Genomic DNA, 17,851 nt, shown 5'->3' with positions numbered 1-17,851 from the left:
TCATCCCTGGTATAGATGTATCAGCACTTCATTTCTTAATTTCCATTGTATGGATATGCCACATTTTGTTTATCTCTTCATCAGGTGATTGACATTTGGGTTGTTTCCACCTTTTGGCTATTACAAATGATGCTACTATGGGACATTTGTGTAAAAGTTTTTGTGTAGATGTATGTTTTCATTTCTCTTATTTATATGCCCAGGGGTGGAATTGTGAGGTCATATAGTTATTCTATGTTTAATCTTTTGAGGAACTGCCAGACTGTTTTCCAAAGTGACTGCACCATTTTATTTTCCTGCCAACAGTGTATGAGGGTTCCAATTTATTCCCATCTTCATCAACATGTTATTATCTACTAGACCAGATTTTGAGATAACGAATTCTGTAACCTTAATATACTATGGCACTTCTTATTTCCCCAAAGGTTAACTCATTAAACTTTCAAAGGATGCCTTTTAGCTGTCATTTCTGAGATTAGATACTTAGTTTCATGTTTATGTTATCCATTTTAGGATTTTATAAACTTCCATGATGTTTTAGGGCAGTTTAATTTAGAAACAATGAAGCCAGGGGCATTTTTTTCTTCTCTAATATGTCTAGTCTGGTAATTGTTGAATAAATACTTTTTTGACTGGTTGATTCTCAAATAGTTCTTGACTATAAACATTCTTTAGCTTTGCAAACACCTGCTGTCAAAAAAACCACAACTCACTTTCTTGACCCTTTGATTCCGATTACCACCCCCAGATAAGAAAACAGGGTCTGACAAAAGCTGACTGATGTTTCTCATTTCATTTCTTAATGAAAAGCTCTATTCTTTTCCAGAGGAATGGCTTCTTGTTGGAACCAAACAAGGACATCTTCTCCTCTACAGGATTCGGAAGGATGTTGGTAAGTGGCAACTTTCCAGAACTGGAAAGAAATGGCTTACTATCCATGCAAAAAAAAAAAAAAAAGTTTTGATAGTTGGCTAATGTACAACTGTAAAGTCAGTGATTTCTGGACCATTAAAAGAGTGGGTGGGGATTGGGAGTAGCACTGTGGGAAAGTGGGGAGAATCATGTGAGAATCTCCAGGGTTTTAAAAAAATTTTTTCAGACCATATGCCCCTGTGTCCATGGGGATGGCGAGGCCAGGGGTAGGGGGGTTAGATGTTCTCCCTTCCTTATTTTTTGGAGACTTCCTGCGAGAAATAAGAAATGTTACGTTGGGAAATAAGATGTTTCTGTAAATGATGTGGTAGTAGGAAAAAAATTAGGAACCTTTGATTTAAAAGACCTTATTGATTATGAGGGGTAAACTAGGAGAAAAAGGATCTAGGTTTGAGTCCAGCTTTATTTCTGTTAGGCTACTTGACTGAGTAGGACCTTTCCAATGTCATTTTTCTCTTCTATAAACTGTCAGTTTTTATCACAAACTTGTTGGGGTCAGATTCAATTAAATGTTTGAAAGAACTTAAAAAACTAAAGTTCTAATTAAATGTGACTTAGAATAGTAACTAAAAAGTATGTGAAATTTATTGTTAGAGGACCCTTTAACAGAAAAAAAAAGTATTTCATTTCCTTTTCCTAATTTTATTTCTCTGCTCTCTTTATGGAAAATCGTTATGTTTGGATATTATGCCCTGGAGCTTCAAGTCTATAGAAATCTGCTGTTAATGCCACAGTAGGTTGAACCCTATGAAATTGTCATTATTCAGCCATATTAGAAAAAAAAATTTCATAGCTTTCAATCTGATAAATAACTTTCTATAGTAAATAACTTAAGGAAACATGGAAATAGAGCCTTCTCTTTAGAACCTAGAGCAAAGGAACATGGGGGGAAAAGAACATCTTACTAGTATAGGGAAAGAGAAAAATTATTTCCCCTCTATTCATTTTAGGTTCATTGGCTAAAGACCTGTAAATCAGACGGACAAAGGACAGATTAACAAGAGGAAAACAAGTGGTTTATTAACTTGTGCATTTTATGTACACATGCGAGCACTCAGAGATGAATAAGGCAAAGGGGTGATTCGAACTTGGGCCTTTGTATCATCCTAACAAGCAAGCAACAAATTTTTAGAGAAGTGACCAGATAAAGGAAAAGGACTTGTGAGTTTCTAGAGTGGCAAATTGTGGGAAAGCAAATATATGGAGATAAGTTTGCTGTGTGGATTTCTCTGCTGCCATCTCTGGGCTGATAAGGGTCTTGAGTTGTTTCCAGTGATTAAATTCTGTCCTTCCTGATAGATAGGGGAGAGACAGCTTTGCAAATTTATGTCGTGCTTTTAGGCAAGTAGTAGAGCAGAGAGAGCTTTTTATTTTTTTGTTTGTTTTTTGTTTTTGTTTTTATTGATTTGAGAGGGAGAGGAAGGGAGAGGGAGAGAGAGAGTGAGATATTGATGAGAGAAACATCTATCAACTACCTCCTGCATGCTTCCTACTAGGGATCGAGCCTGCAACCCAGGCATACACCCTGGCCAGGAATCGAACCAGCACCCTCTCAGTGCATGGGGTGACACTCAGCCAACTGAGCCATATCAGCCAGGGCAGAGAGAGTTTATCTTATATTTGCTTCTTCTTAGTTGCCTTCAGCTCAAAATAATTCTTAAGCCAAAGTAGCATATTTGGGGTGGCATATTCATCTACCCTTCACTGGTGCAATAGGAAGAGGAGGAAGGCACCTGCTGTGGTGCAGTGAGAAGAGAAACCAGAAGTTCAAAACAGAGGGTTTATTTCATTTCTAAGTGTTTCAACTTTCTTTTCAATCAGCAAACTTGTACCAAAAAGGACCAAGTAGGAAATATTTTAGGCCTTGCAGGCCATAAGATCTCTGTTGTGACCACTCAACTCTGCCATTGTAGCAAAAAGGTAGCCACAGGCAATAGGTAAAAGAAAGGGCGTGGCTATGTTCCAATAAAACTTTATTTACAAAAACATGTCAAAGGCTGGATTTGACCCAGGGGCAGTACTTTGCTGGCCCTTGCTATAAATTTTTAGTTTTCAGAGCCAGAATATTTGCATTTTGTGACATCTACCCAGTCTATAATTTGAAAATTAAGCTTGCCTTGGATTTTATTCAGCATTCAACAGCTGTGTTTTGACTCTACTTTGGGCTCAGATACTGTGCAGAACAAGGAGATAAAAGCCTAATATTCTTTTTCCCTAATAGATAATTAGTTCTTTGTACCATCAAATACTAAGTACTACAATAAAGCCACTTGTTTAATATACCATTTCTGTATAAGTGGTGAGGAATTGACAGCTAGACTATCAAAATAAATCTTTCAACATAATATGGATTCATACTGATAATATTTGTGTTAATCTGATGTGCACCCCTGATGGTGACTGTTCCTTGTCCTGTGATCAATTCACCGTGTGCCCTTTGACAAGTTAATCTTCCTGGGCCTCAATTTTCCCTAGGCAATTTGAATAGCAATGTTGAGCCTACCTTAGACTATTAGGAAATCAAACTCTGATTAGAAACTTTTCTTCTTCCTATACCCATATAGAGCAGTTCAGTTCTGGCCTAGCTCTGGTCTGCTTAAGGGCCAGAAATAGGCCTGGGCCTCTGTGAATCAGCCATAGAACTAACTTGGTTTCTCAACTTGAGATATTATAAAGCTGGAGAAGTCTGCAACTAGACTGTCTTTCTGAGGAAAGGGAGTGGGTAACAAGGTGTCATCCGGTATTAAGGGGACTGGGTTCTGATCTGACCTGAGCCATCTCCTTTAGCTCAAAAAGTCCCTAGGCCTCATTCTACTCATATCTTAAACAAAGGGGCTAGATTAGTTCACATCTAAGGTCTTAACGACGTTAGGTTTGCTTCAGTGGTGCTGTCTGCCCTAGAGCAGTGGTTCTCACAGTGTGGTCCCCAGGTCCTTTCAGAGGATCCTCAAGGTCAAAACTAAGTTCACAGTAACACTAAAAGATTATTGTTTTTTTTCACTAACAGTTATTGACATTTGCACCAATGATACAAAAGTAACGGTAGCTAAAACTGCTGACCCCAACCCCACTAGCGTGACTCAGTGATTGAACGTGGAACTATGAATCAGGAGGTCAGGGTTTGATTCCTGGTCAGGACACATGCTCGGGCTGCAGGCTCGATCCCCAGTAGGGGGCTTGCTGGAGGCAGCTGATGAATGATTCTCTCTTATCATTGATGTTTCTATTTCTCTCTTCCTCCCCTTTCCTCTCTGAAATCAATAAAAATATTTAAAAAAAATAAAACTGCTGGCCCCTTAGCACAAGTTCAAGACAGTGGTCAACAAACTTGTTGCTACCGAACTGTACTAGTAGTCGTGTTTTCTCCATCATGCACTCACAGTGGTTTGGGGTTTTGTTTTGTTAAAGCCAGTTTCACTTAAGAATATTCTTTGTGAGGCAGTAAAAATTCTTTATTTCATTATATCTTGACCTATGAGAATACATCTTTTTAATGATCTCTGTGATGTCATGGGAAGTTCACATAAAGCTTTTCTGCTGGGTGCCCAGGCACGAAGCACAGTGGCTGTCTCGGTTTGGAAGAGTACTTGTATGTTTGAGTTATGAGCCGAACTGGCCACTTTTTTTCACGGAGCATCGCTTTTGCTTGAAAGAATGACTGACAGATAGATTATGGTTTTTCAGATCATTTGGGTATTTGGTAGATATTTTCTCAAAAATGAGCAAAGGGAATCTGTCACTTCAAAGAAAACAACTGTCATTTATTATTTTTTTAAATATATTTTATTGGGATAGAGAGTTAGAAACATCGATGAGAAAGAAACATTGATCAGCTGCCTCCTGCACACCCCCTATTGGGGATGTGCCTGCAACCAAGGTACATGCCCTTGACCAGAATCTAACCTGGGACCCTTCAGTCTGCAGGCCGACACTCTATCCACTGAGCCAAACCTGTTAGGGCACAACTGGCATTTTATTGCTAATGATACAATTAAAGCTTTCAAGAGAGAATTGGAATTGTGGAAAACTTGTACGAACTCCCATGAACTTGACAACTTCTCAATACTATAAAGGTTTTTTTTGATGAGATTGGGACAGGGGATAATGAATGATTAAAAAAAAAGTATCCTATAATGAAATGTGCCAACATTTGGAAAATCTGCATAATTCAGTGAACCAATATTTTCCAGTGCATGTAGTTTCTAAATCATGAGTAAAAGATCCATTTAAAGTGTATGATAGACCAATGGACTTTAACAGAAAAGTTCATTAATAGGTTTCAGATTCCACATTGTAAGAAACTTCATTTGTCAAGTTTTGGAACAGTATCAAAGATGTCACAATTAATCTAGAAAAGCTATTAAAATATTCCTCCTGTGTCTAACTATATGCCCATGTGAGGACAGATTTTTGTCCTATACTTCAACCAAAACAGTGTATCAAAGCAAATATGAGAACCTAGCTGTCTTCTGTTAACCCAGACACTAAAGAGATTTGCAAAAATATAAAACAATGCATTTTTTTAAATTCGGAAAAATAAGTGCTTTTTTTTTGGTTAAAATATGTTGTGCTAAATGTAATGGACTTATTGCTTATTTTTGAGTTAATAAATACGTATTTAAAATTTTTTCAGTTTTAATTTCTAGTGTGGCAAACATTGCTAGTATAACCCACATAAAAGTTTTAGGGTCCTCAGTAATTTTTAAGATTATGAAGGAGTCCTGAGACCAAAAAGTTTTTAAATTCGTTACCTTAAAGCCAGGGGTAGGGAACCTTTTTCTGCCAAGGGCCATTTGGATATTTATAACATCATTTGTGGGCCATACAAAATTATCAGCTTAAAAATTAGCCTGCTATATTTGGTCAAACATTTAATTAACTCACTCCTAATGCCTTGGCAGGGCCAGACCAAATGATTTCTTGGGACTCATACGGGCCCCTTCTTTTTTAACATTAAATCTTCAAGAAAAAATGATTTTAAATATAATATTTTTATATGCAATATAAAAATGCAATAAACATTAAACGGGCCCCTTCTTCATCTTCCCTGCTGAGTTACACATGGGGGAAGTGTGACCAGCTTTGGTGGCATGGGCCCTTGTGGCTGCCTCAATGAATCTCTTCCGACTTTGGGGTGGGCAGGAGCCCACCTAGGAGTGGGGAGCTACAGGGGTCAGCAGTGTGAGCAGTTTGTCCACACGCTGAGAGGCAGGGAGCAAGGTGTGGACTCCGCACAGGCTGGACGGTCAGCCCCGAGTTTGTTCTGGGCTGTCTTTCACTTGGCTGCTAGCGAACTGCTTGACCCATCAGGCCCCTCAGATAGGAAATTGGAATAATAGTACTGATTTCTTGGGGGTAGTTGTGAGGTTACAGAAAACACTTATAAATTTTTAAACCCAATTAATGATAGCTGCTGTTATTAATTATTTCCTTTTTGACTCTTTGGTGACAAATTTTTAAACCCAATTAATGATAGCTGCTGTTATTATTAATTATTTCCTTTTTGACTCTTTGGTGATTTTTGAGGCTGAATATGTTTATCATCCCAGCAAGGCTGGCTTCACATATTTTTATGGTACATAACTTTTCCCCCTTTTTTGCAACAGTGCCAGCAGCTGTGGCATCACCTGAAAGTGGCAGTAAGTGTAGACGCATTAAATTGCTTTAGCTCTGGGGATGGTGTTGAGTGTGTTTGCTCTGTCCCAGAACATCGGGTAGCAGCTAGGAGTTGGTTGGAATTGGATCTAAGGCTGCTTTGGGCTGGTTTTCATTGCTTGGACTCTTAAACATTTGACTGTTACTTTTTATACTCTTTTTTTGTGAAATACTTTGCCAAGGTACTATTTTGTAGGATAAGATGTTCAGACTCACAAGTACCTTGCAGCTTCAGTAAACTTCTGTGGTGTCATACTGTCTGCTAATGCCAAGTGGAAGCGCATGAAATCTTCTGCTCTAAAACTGGAGTTGAAAGCAACTTACTGTACGCAATAAAGACAGCTGGCTCGTATACATCTCTGCCTTCTAGTCTTTTAGGAATTGTTGAAGATCCATGTGGGAGAGTGTATGGAGCAGCATTTTGTGTGGTCGTTATTTTTGTATATGGCCCTGTGTTTGGAACTGTGTTTCTTTCTTTCTTTTTCATAGGCTGCAACAGGTTTGAAGTGACACTAGAGAAATCCAATAAGAATTTCTCCAAAAAGATTCAGCAGGTAGGCAGTGATGGTGGTTGCTACATTTATATTTGACTTCTCTGAGACTCTGTCAGAACTAGAACTTCGGTAACATCATTTAACTCTTTGAATCCTCTGCTCTGTCCTCCTATTTATTCAGGGATTTCTGTCTATCCATCATGTGTCTGAGATCCTTTCACAAGCAGAAACTGTGATTGCACATAAATAATAAGTCAGATCCCTATTATTGGTGTAGGTTCTTTAGTCCCTTTTTAGTACTGTAGTTAAATGAATGTTTGTTAACCCTTGTCAGGAATGTTTAATTAAGTCTAATGATTTGCTGTTTTCCAGATCCATGTGGTTTCCCAGTTTAAGATTCTAGTCAGCTTGTTAGGTAAGAAAGGGGGCTATGATTGTATTTCATGTGTCAAAAAACACAAGCTATGACCTAATTAATCCTTTCATGGTTAATTTGGTAATTATTACTAACAATGAAACTGACATGTTCCAAATCCTATATAATAAAAGGCTAATATGCAAATCGAACGAATGGCGGAATGACTGGTCACTATGACATGCACTGACCACCAGGGGGCAGACGCTCAATGCAGGAGCTGTCCCCTGGTGGTCAGTGTGCTCCCACAGTGGGGGGGGGCGCTGCTCAGCCAGAAGCTGGGCTCATGGCTGGTGAGTGCAGCGGCGGTGGTGGGAGCCTCTCCCGCCTCCATGGCAGCGCTAAGGATGTCCGACTATGGGCTTAGCCGTCATTTGGACATCCCTCGAGGGCTCCTGATCTGCAAGAGGGTATAGGCCTGGCTAAGGGGGACCCCCCCCCCCCGCCCCAGTGCACGAATTTCATGCACTGGGCCTCTAGTAATATATAACAGGCTACAGAGGTAACTAAGGCAAGAACAGCCTCCATAAACTTGAGCTCTGTTCTTCAAGAAGTGTCACTTCATTTATTCACTCATTCATTCATTTATTCATTCAGTAATCGAGCAAATATTCATTGAGACCTACTCTAGGCATTGGGGATACTATGTTGAATAAGACATGGTTTCTATCTTGTATTCCGATTGTGAAGACTGAAATGATAAAAAGTAATCATGATACCGTGTGGTAAGTTACAGTGGAGAGTTATAAAGCGTGTTGTGGTATCTTAGTAACGGGAGGGACAACATTACTTAGTGGGTGATGAGGATTGTGGCAGAAAGAAAGTGGTAGCAGAGCATTATAGGCAGAAGAAGGAGCTTAAGCAAGGGCCCTGAGAACAGGCCAGGCTTAGGTGGAGGGGGCAAGAGGCAGGTGAAAGACCGATCCGGGCCAGGCTGTCCAGGGCCTGTGTGAAGCCACAGCCTCATGGGCGGCAGCCAGTGAGGACCTTCCTTGGCAAGCAGACCAGAAGCCTGCTGCACACCCAGTGCTGTTCAGCCCAGGGCCCAGATGGTAGCGTCATTTTAAACTGGGGCTTAAAATGGACAGGAGCATTCATGACAGAAGCTAGATCGAGGCCTGAGTGAAATCCTTTTGTATGCTTTGCTGGAAAAGAAATGCTTCCAGTTGGTTTGTACAAAATCCATGGGGGTTTCCTTTCTCTTATTGGAGCCTCCCAGTATAAGTAGCTTTGACAACCATTTCTTATACAAACATTGCGTCACAAATTTCCAGACTTGAGAAGGAGTATGAGAGTGCTTTGGAAGTGAAAGAGGTCTTTTATTTAAGCCGGCCACAATTTAAAGGAACAAAACATCCAAGTTCAGAAGACTGAGTAACCTCTTCCGTGTTTTGTAACAGACCAGAGTAAATCATTGTTAGTGAAACTGAAGGTACAGCTACAACCAACACTTGCCATTTGGTTCTTCTGGTGGTTCTAGTTTTGTCTTTGTCTTGAAGGTGGCTATATTAGAGAATTGTGATAATTTATTGTGATGTTTTGCTTCCTTCTAAACAGAAAATAATATTTATGTCCATGACCTATTGACATTTCAACAAATCACTACGGTTTCAAAAGCAAAGGGAGCATCGCTGTTCACATGTGACCTCCAGGTAAGTGTAGGCAAGATGAAATTCAACTTTGTGCTTAAATAAAAAGTCTTTCCTCCATCATTTATACCATTAGATGGGAAAAATAACATTGATGTCCAGTCCCAGCAGAGACTCTAAAGAGAATATTTGATTTTGGATTGTATTAGAGAAATTTCCCCGTTAGTATGTAGTCAGAGGTTGAAGCATTTGCATTCCTGGTATGTGTGCTAATTAAAGCACCAGACATCTGTATGGCAGGAGGCAACTAACCAAGGATAAAAGCACCTGTGGTGGAGAAAACATTACTGGGAAGTGAAACCTATAACAGTGAACCATGAACATAGCTATGGGACATTAAATTGACTCTTATTCTAAGCATATCATCGTGGCTTCTGTCTTTAGGGAGCTTTTGTCATTCAGGAAAGACATTTCTCATTTTTTGCTAATTCACCACCCTTACATTCTTTAAAATCTGCCTTACCCACAACTTTGATCACCTTTTAGCATTTATGATCTGCATTGTTTCATGCGTAGACATTTTCCTTACCACCAACTCCTTTTTCTTTTTAAATTAAAAAAAAAAATGATTTCAGAGAGGGAGAGGGAGAGAGAGAAACATTGATGAGAGAAGCATTGATCACCTGCCTCCTGCACACCCCCTACTGGGTGATTGAGCCTGCAACCTGGACATGTGCCCTGACTGGGAATCAAACTGGCAACCTCTTGGTGCATGGGATGATGCTAACCATTGAGCACACCGGCTGGGTTCCCCCCCATCCTCCCCCGCCCCCCCTACTTCTTTAAAGGATTGAAAGTGACATTCTTTAAAATCTGCCTTACCCACAACTTTGATCACCTTTTAGCATTTATGATCTGCATTGTTTCATGCGTAGACATTTTCCTTACCACCAACTCCTTTTTCTTTTTAAATTAAAAAAAAAAATGATTTCAGAGAGGGAGAGGGAGAAGGAGAGAGAGAAACATTGATGAGAGAATCGTTGATCACCTGCCTCCTGCACACCCCCTACTGGGTGATTGAGCCTGCAACCTGGACATGTGCCCTGACTGGGAATCAAACTGGCAACCTCTTGGTGCATGGGATGATGCTAACCATTGAACACACCGGCTGGGTCCCCCTACTTCTTTAAAGGATTGAAAGTGGCCACTGACCATGCCAATCTCAGATCCAGCATGAATTGACAGCCATGAGTGAGAAGCATTTAAAGGAAAAAAGGGAGGAAGCGGTTATGTAGGTAAAGGCCTACCCTGGGATTTTCCTCTCTGAATTGTGAATGTCCACAAGATTTGCTGGTGCGAGGGCCTTTGACCAGCAGCCCGTGGGGGGGAAGTGCTCTCAGCCTGTTGTTTCTGAATACATCTTAGAGAACGGTATTCTTCAGCTCATGATGGGATTTTCAGATTAGTAGCCATTTCAAGGTAGAAAATCTCTAATCTAGTTGTCATTCTGTGATGGAGTAATTGTGTGCATATCCTCATTTGCTCTGGGTGTGTATTTGCAGCACATAGAGACTGGTGAGGAGGTGTTGCGGATGTGTGTAGCTGTGAAAAAGAAGCTGCAGCTCTATTTCTGGAAGGACAGGGAATTTCATGAATTGCAGGTAAAGTTCACTGTCACCTGGTCCATAGGTTGGGTGGGAGGTCCTGCTTTAGTTGATTTACAGCTTGAAAGACTAATGGTTCAGTTGTAGTGAAGGTCATGATCCCAGTCTTGGAGTTCTCTCCAGATGAATGCTCTGCTGTGTATACACAGAGCTTACTCATGCCCTTGGTCAAAGTCTCGTGGTCTTCAGAGGCAGCAGCAGTACAATTGTACAGATTGGTTTTTTCAAAGTGAGTTTTCACCTTTCCAAATGCACCTTGTCCAGTGCTTGGGTGACTTCAGTAAGTCCTCACTGAACGTTGTTGATAGGTTCTGCAACTTTAAGCAAAATGACATATAACAAAATAGGCTCATTGCTATAAACAAGAGTTAAATTCCTACAGCATCTTGTCAACATTATAACAAAATGATGTTGATGAAATGATGGTATTTAAGGACCAGCTATATTTTTATTATGGGTGGTTTCCTGATCTTGTGCTTATGGAGTTGAATTCAAATGAGGATGAGGGTGATTTTGCAGAATGGGGGTGGAATATTAGGAACATTGTGATTTTTTTTCTTTTAACATCTTTCCACTTGAACTCCTGCTCTCTTTCTTCAGGGGGACTTTAGTGTACCAGACGTACCCAAGTCCATGGCATGGTGTGAAAATTCTATCTGTGTGGGTTTCAAGAGAGACTACTACCTCATCAGGGTAAAAATTATTATTTTGCAAATATCATCAGTTTGCTTTGGGGAAGATGATTCTATGCTTCTGAAGTATAAGTCAAGAGACTGCCTCAAGTAGAGTTTTTGACATAAAAGGGTTTGTGCTTGTATGTTTGATTATTTTTCATGCTCTCAGCATCTCTCACAAATATGACGTCTGTGTATCTTAAGCCAGGCAGAGTCAGCTCTCAGTTCTCTACATAATGAAGATCCACATACTAAATCGAATTATTGGAACAGATCATTAGGGCTGCTTGCCTTCAACAGCATTATCATGGACTGCTATTTTAGTATTAAGTATTTTTAAGACTTTGAGATATCTGCCTCTTTTAGTATATTTGTCTTAAAAGTTATTTTCATTGCTTTTTTCTAAACTTCAAAAGCCATACGTATTTATTATAGAAAATAAGAAAGTACAGATAAAAGGAAAATAAATGAGGTGCAAATCATCCATAATCCCCCCACTCAAAAATAATCACTGTTAACCTTTTGGTATATGGGCTTCCATCCTGTTTATAAAAATACCATGTTATACATGTATATGTATTGTATTATATATGTTATGTAATATACAGTATTTTCTTTTCACCTAAGCAGTAAATATCCATGACATTGGTCTTTTTTTCCTCCACTATGCACACTATATGTACCCAACTATAGAAAAAGGTTGATAACCATTCGTTTCATAATCTAAGTTTCTGTGCTTCATATCCCTCTCATAATCCAGACTTGGCAGTTCTAGAAGCCGTTCTCCCCCCCACCAAGTTAGCTCATCATTATTTATCTAGTTAATGTATTTGTTCCATATTTACATTGTTGGAATATCCTACCTTTTACTTTTATCAACATCAGAGTTGCAAGTTCGTAAAGGAGTTACTGGTGTACAGTTGACTGAATAGCAAGCTTGCATCTAGGCATATAGTTGCTAAGAGAAGTCTGGGGGATGGGAGACAGCCAAGAGTTGGAGTGTTTTTATTACCTGACAGCCTTGGATGCTTCCATCTCCCACTTAAGGCTAGAGTCATTTGAGTGTGGAAAATCTTGCTATGGGACCAGGATATTTACAAGTTATTCATTTATTTACATAGAGTAAAATTCATTGTTTTTGATGTATAGCTCTCAGTTTTGACAAATTGCCCAGAGTTCTATAACCACCACCACAATCAAGATTTAGAACAGTTCCATCACTCCTGAAATTCCCTCATGCTGCCTCTTGAGGTCAACCCTCCTACACTCAACCTCCAGTAATCTATTCTTGCTTTTGCCAGGTGTCATATAAGCAGAATCATCAGAATCATATATATGACTAGTGTACTGTAATGCATTTGACATCCACCTGTGTTGTGTCAATATATTCTTTTTATAGCTGAGTAGTATTCTATGGTATGAATGTATTATAGTTGGTTTATTCATTCATCAGTTGAAAGGCAAAGTTGTTTCCAATTTTTAGCCATTATGATAAAGCTGCTATAAACATTTGCATATGGGTTTTTATGTAATAAAAATAAGTTTCACTTCTCTTGGGCAAGTGCGTAGTAGTAGAATTGCTAGGTTACATCATAAGTGTATATGTAACTTTAAAAGAAACTAACAAACAGGACAGCTGTACCATTTTGCATTCTCACTAGCAGAGTATGAGCGTACCAGTTGCTCTTCATCCGGGCCAGCACTAGACATTGTTATTTGCCAGGCTAGATGCTTGTCTCTGTGTTAGAGAAGAAGAGAACTGGTTCTACATAGTGATGACAAAATTTTTCTAACAAATTCTATTTGTTACCTATTTCCTTGTGCCAAACAAGGACTGTTTTTGACTTCTGTACGTTTTGGGTTTTATCTTGATTTTTCCAGGCCGTGTTCGTGCTTCGGGTCAGAGAACGCTGGGTGACTGACTCTGTGTCTTCCCGCAGGTGGATGGAAAGGGGTCCATCAAAGAGCTCTTCCCAACAGGAAAGCAGCTGGAGCCCTTAGTTGCCCCTCTGGCAGATAGAAAAGTGGCCGTGGGTCAGGATGATCTCACCGTGGTGCTCAATGAGGAGGGGATCTGCACACAGAAATGCGCCCTGAACTGGACGGACATACCAGTGGCCATGGGTGAGACCAACAGTAGCTGCTGCTGCCCACTCTGGGCTAGGGCTGTGTGCCACCTTCGAAGAACGGAAGAATAGCTTTAGCAGACTGTGGTTAACAGTGTCATTCACTCTCAGTTCCCCTTCTTATAACTAGGCAGCTGTTGTAGCGTTATTGAAAATGGGATATTCTGGTTTTTGTAGAAAGCTGATGTTTGCCCCAGAGGCAGGGAAAATCTAAATAGAATTGCACATTTTATAAGTAATTGTCTACTGCTATCTTTACTTCTTCATTTATTTTTAATGGTTTTGTTGTGTCCTCTGCCAAGTAGTGGAAATTCCTTATTTATTTCTGTAATACATATAACTCAGTATTGAAGGGTTCTTACATGAGGGTTATTGCTGCTGTTTTTGTAGCTTAGAGGTGCAGACTGTGTTTAGGTGTCAGTCTCTGTCCTTCGTTTCTGTCCCACACCTGCCTCAGGCTCCCAGCTCTCTGCGAAGGTATTGCCAGTGGAAAGAATGAACATTGTAATAACAGTTACTGCTATGGAGTGGGACATGCAGACTTTAAGGACTTTAGCTCTGGACACAAAACTTAAATTTTGTAAAAAGTGACAAAACTTCTTAAGGCGACTTTAGCTCTGGACACAAAACTTAAATTTTGTAAAAGTGACAAAACTGCTTAAGGTGTTAAATTGGAAGGGCTGAGATTCAGTAGTTCAGCTCTGAACACCTGAAAGGGGAAGTTCATTGTTCAGTAGTCAGGAGGTAGTTTCATGACATCAATAAGATTGTACTAGACCAGCAGGGAATTTAGGATCTGGCTTAAAGAAAAATTCCCTTTCACTCCAGGTAGAAAGCATAGTTTGAAAAGCGAGTAAAATGTAGAAGACATGCTGATCTGTGAGAGGGCATGCCAGAGACCGAGCTGGCCAGAGCAGGGTCTGAATTATGGAAGAATAAGGTTAGGGCCACTTGTTAGAGGCCCATGCCAAGGTTGGAGAGGCCATTAGATTCCTCAGTGGTAGAGCGTCTTGATAAAAGCATCAGGTTCTAGGGTGGTTATTCCAATGGTGGTTAGAGACTAATAGACCAGAGGAAGAGAAATCAAAAGGATGGTATTTGATAAGGCCCAAGATTATGCATATTAGTGAATTTGAGGGGCTAAGAGCTTCCCAAGTGTTATATTGTAAATCAGAAGACACCTTAATCAATAAGCCAAATTATTTTGGAGTCTTTTATTTTTACGCTAGTACTAGCAGGCTCAGAGTAGAGTGTCTCTGTCAAATTCTGGGCCCCAAATAGAGGAAGTCTTGTCTATTTATACTTTTTTCAGTTCTTTGTCTTCCAAATTTGGTACGAGACTTCTGGACCTTCTGAGAAAAAGTCCTGTGGCTGGGACAGGGCCGTGAGACCATATCTCAAGGCCTGGCCTGGCGCCAGCACTGACAACTCTGTCTGGGGAATAGTCTATGGCCTCTCTGGAATGGGAGTAGTCTTATTTTCCCTATTATTTAAGCAAGCAAATGTTTACAGAAGCCAGAATAGCAGGGTTAAAGTTTTAAACAGCAGTTTTTACCCCAGATGGCGGTTACTGTGCTTCCCAAGAAGCTTCCTGATGTCCTAGGGCCCTTGTTCGGAAGAACGTTTAGATTAGATGAAGATGTGTGTAATACGCTAGAAATTTGCTCTGACTCCCCGGTGTGAGAGTCCTGTTCTAAACCTTTGTCAGTGCCCAGCGCCCTCAGCAGTGTTTCTCAGAGACATTTCTGTGCCTTAACGTTTTGAAGGAGAGGGCGTTCTTTCTGGGTAGGGTGGGACTCACCGTCTGACAGGAGGAAGACTAAGCTTAGAATGGCTTACATTTTAAACCGCACTTTTATTTCTGCTCTCATCTTGACTACTTCGCACAGGCTCCAGTCATTTTCTTTTTGTTTTGTTTTTTAATCCTCACCTGAGGGTATTTTTGCATTGATTTTTAGAGAGAGTGGAAGGGAGGGGGAGAGACAGAGGGAGAGAACCATCGATGTGAGACTCCAGTTTATGCCCCGATTAGATCAAGCCTGCAACCTAGGTATGTGCCCTTAACCGGAATCGAACCCGGGACCCTTCAGTCTGCGGGCCAACACTCTCTTCTCTGGGCCAAACCGGCCAGGGCAGGCTCCAGTCATTTTGGAGTCCCCCTCACTGCCATGGTCTGCACTGTTCCCTTTTTCTTTCTTCTCACCCAGCAGCACCTGCTCATATGACAAGGCCCCATGCAGCGGCACTTCCTCTATGGAGGCTTCTCTGACTCGCTGGCAGAGGGAGCCACTTCCTCCTCGTGGCTTCCAGAGCCTTTCAGGTTTCTCTGTCACGGCACCCACATGGTCCCGCTGGGTGAGGGAGTTGTCACCTCTGCTCCTGTAGGAGCTCTGTGAGCTCTGGACTCCTCCCTCCATCCACTGTGAGGAGGGTCTGAAACATGGCCTTTTAGTAAATGCTTGAGGAATAGATGAATCATGTCATTGTCAGCCAGTTATTATGTCTGCTGCACACTAGCCACTCTGCTAAGTTTTGAAGATACAAAGAGATCCAGACCATTTTTATTGTGTTTGAGAAACACTACTGAAGAGTTGGGTGAGACTGAACAAATGCAATATGACAACCAACAGGATTTCTATTATAGATTACCTTTAAAAAATTATTAGACCTGCCATAGCTGGTTTTGCTCAGTGCATAGAGCATCGGTCAAGGGCACATGCCCAGGTTGCAGGCTTGATCCCCAGTAGGGGGCGTGCAGGATCAATTATTCTCATCATTGATGTTTCTATCCCTTTCCCTTCCTCTCTGAAATCAATAAATATATATAAAAATAATAGTTAGGTCCTGACCAGTTTGGCTCAGTGAATGGAGTTTTGGCCTGCGGACTGAAGGGTCCCAGATTCGATTCCAGTCAAGGGCAGGTACTGTGGGCACATCCCCAGTACAGGGTGTGCAGGAGGCAACCCTCTGTAAAAAATCAATAAAATATATTTTAAAATAATCATAATAATTAGATCTTATTAAGATTAAAAAAGAGAAATTTTACATATTTATACAAATTAACACTGAGGAAAATTATACTAGCTTTAAAAAAAAATGAGACCAACATTGAAAGAAAATTTAAAAATCAAGTGCAAAACAGTGTTTTTTAATTGTGTTTTCTGGTAAGATGAAAAATAGCAGCATAGTAACAATAGCATTTAAATTGATGAAAATATTACTTATGCTCCAGTTTCTGCATTTCTGAGTTCCCTTCTGGCTTTAAAATTTTATTGTACTATTCATTTTGAATATAAATTACAAATATAAAATCAAAGGCTTTTTATCAGAAAATAGATGAGAAAAATTAATTCATAGCAAGTTAGCCACACTAAGAAACTATTCTTATGAATATATTATTTGAGGTTAAATTTCTGTATGACAATTATATCATCTAATGGTTCATTTTTTATAATTTTTAAAAATTTTATTTTTAATTGTAGTAAAAAAACAACATAAAATCTACCTTCTAAACCATTTAAGTGTACAGTTCAATAGTGTTACATACATTGCCATGCAACAGATATCAGAACTTTTTCATCTCCCAAAACTGAAACTTTATATCCATTAAACAACACATTTCTCCCTTCCCCTAGCCCTTGGCAACAATCATTCATTCTCCTTTCTGTTGCTATGAATTTGACATTCTAGATATCTCATATAAGTGGTAGAAAACAGCTGCACTGAGAACACAATCCAGCTGCCTTCTCTGTGAGCCATTAAATGTTAAGTGGAGCCCTGGCTAGTAATGCCTTTGTTGCTTAGGCATCATCCCATCCACCAAAAGGTTGCTGGTTTCATTCCCTGTCAGGGCACAGGCCCAGGTTGTGGGCTTGATCCCCTGTAGGTGATGTGCTGGAGGCAGCTGATCAATGTCTCTCACACTGATGTTTCTCTCTCTCTCTCTCTCTCTCTCTCTCTCTCTCTCCCTCTCCCTCCTTCCCTTGCTCTCTCTCTCTAAAAATCAATCCTATCTAATAAAATAGTAATATGTAAATTGACCATCACTCCAGCACACAAGATGGCCACCCCCATGTGGTCAAAGATGGCCACCACAGATGGTCAGCAGGGGAGGGCAGTTGTGGGCGATCAGGCCAGCAGGGGAGAGCAGTTGGGGGCGACCAGGCCTGCAGGGGAGGGGAGTTGGGGGGGACCAGGCCTGCAGGGGAGGGCAGTTGGGGGTGACCAGACTGGCAGGGGAGGGCAGTTAGGGGCGACCAGGCTGGCAAGGGAGGGCAGTTAGAGGTGACCAGGCCTGCAGG

General features: G+C 40.5%; 1 protein-coding gene across 3 annotated transcripts in view; it reads left to right on the top strand.

Moving 5' to 3' along the window:
- VPS39 (vacuolar protein sorting 39 homolog (S. cerevisiae)) overlaps positions 1-17,851 on the top strand; it is a 46,365-nt gene that overhangs the window by 7,316 nt on the left and 21,198 nt on the right. For 2 of the 3 annotated variants that reach the window (XM_014534831.1, XM_014534832.1), the window contains exons 2-9: positions 827-892; positions 6,540-6,572; positions 7,078-7,142; positions 7,455-7,497; positions 9,055-9,149; positions 10,649-10,747; positions 11,351-11,443; positions 13,365-13,548. In XM_014534831.1, the coding sequence (XP_014390317.1) occupies positions 827-892; positions 6,540-6,572; positions 7,078-7,142; positions 7,455-7,497; positions 9,055-9,149; positions 10,649-10,747; positions 11,351-11,443; positions 13,365-13,548 (678 nt within the window). The remainder of the gene's footprint in view (positions 1-826; positions 893-6,539; positions 6,573-7,077; positions 7,143-7,454; positions 7,498-9,054; positions 9,150-10,648; positions 10,748-11,350; positions 11,444-13,364; positions 13,549-17,851) is intronic. The other variant, XM_005860291.2, reaches the window with a different exon arrangement.

The sequence above is a fragment of the Myotis brandtii genome, unplaced genomic scaffold (genome assembly GCF_000412655.1).
Source record: "Myotis brandtii unplaced genomic scaffold, ASM41265v1 scaffold133, whole genome shotgun sequence".
Lineage (NCBI taxonomy): Eukaryota > Metazoa > Chordata > Mammalia > Chiroptera > Vespertilionidae > Myotis > Myotis brandtii.
Note: the sequence above shows the minus strand (reverse complement) of the source record. Positions and strands in the feature narration are given on the sequence as shown.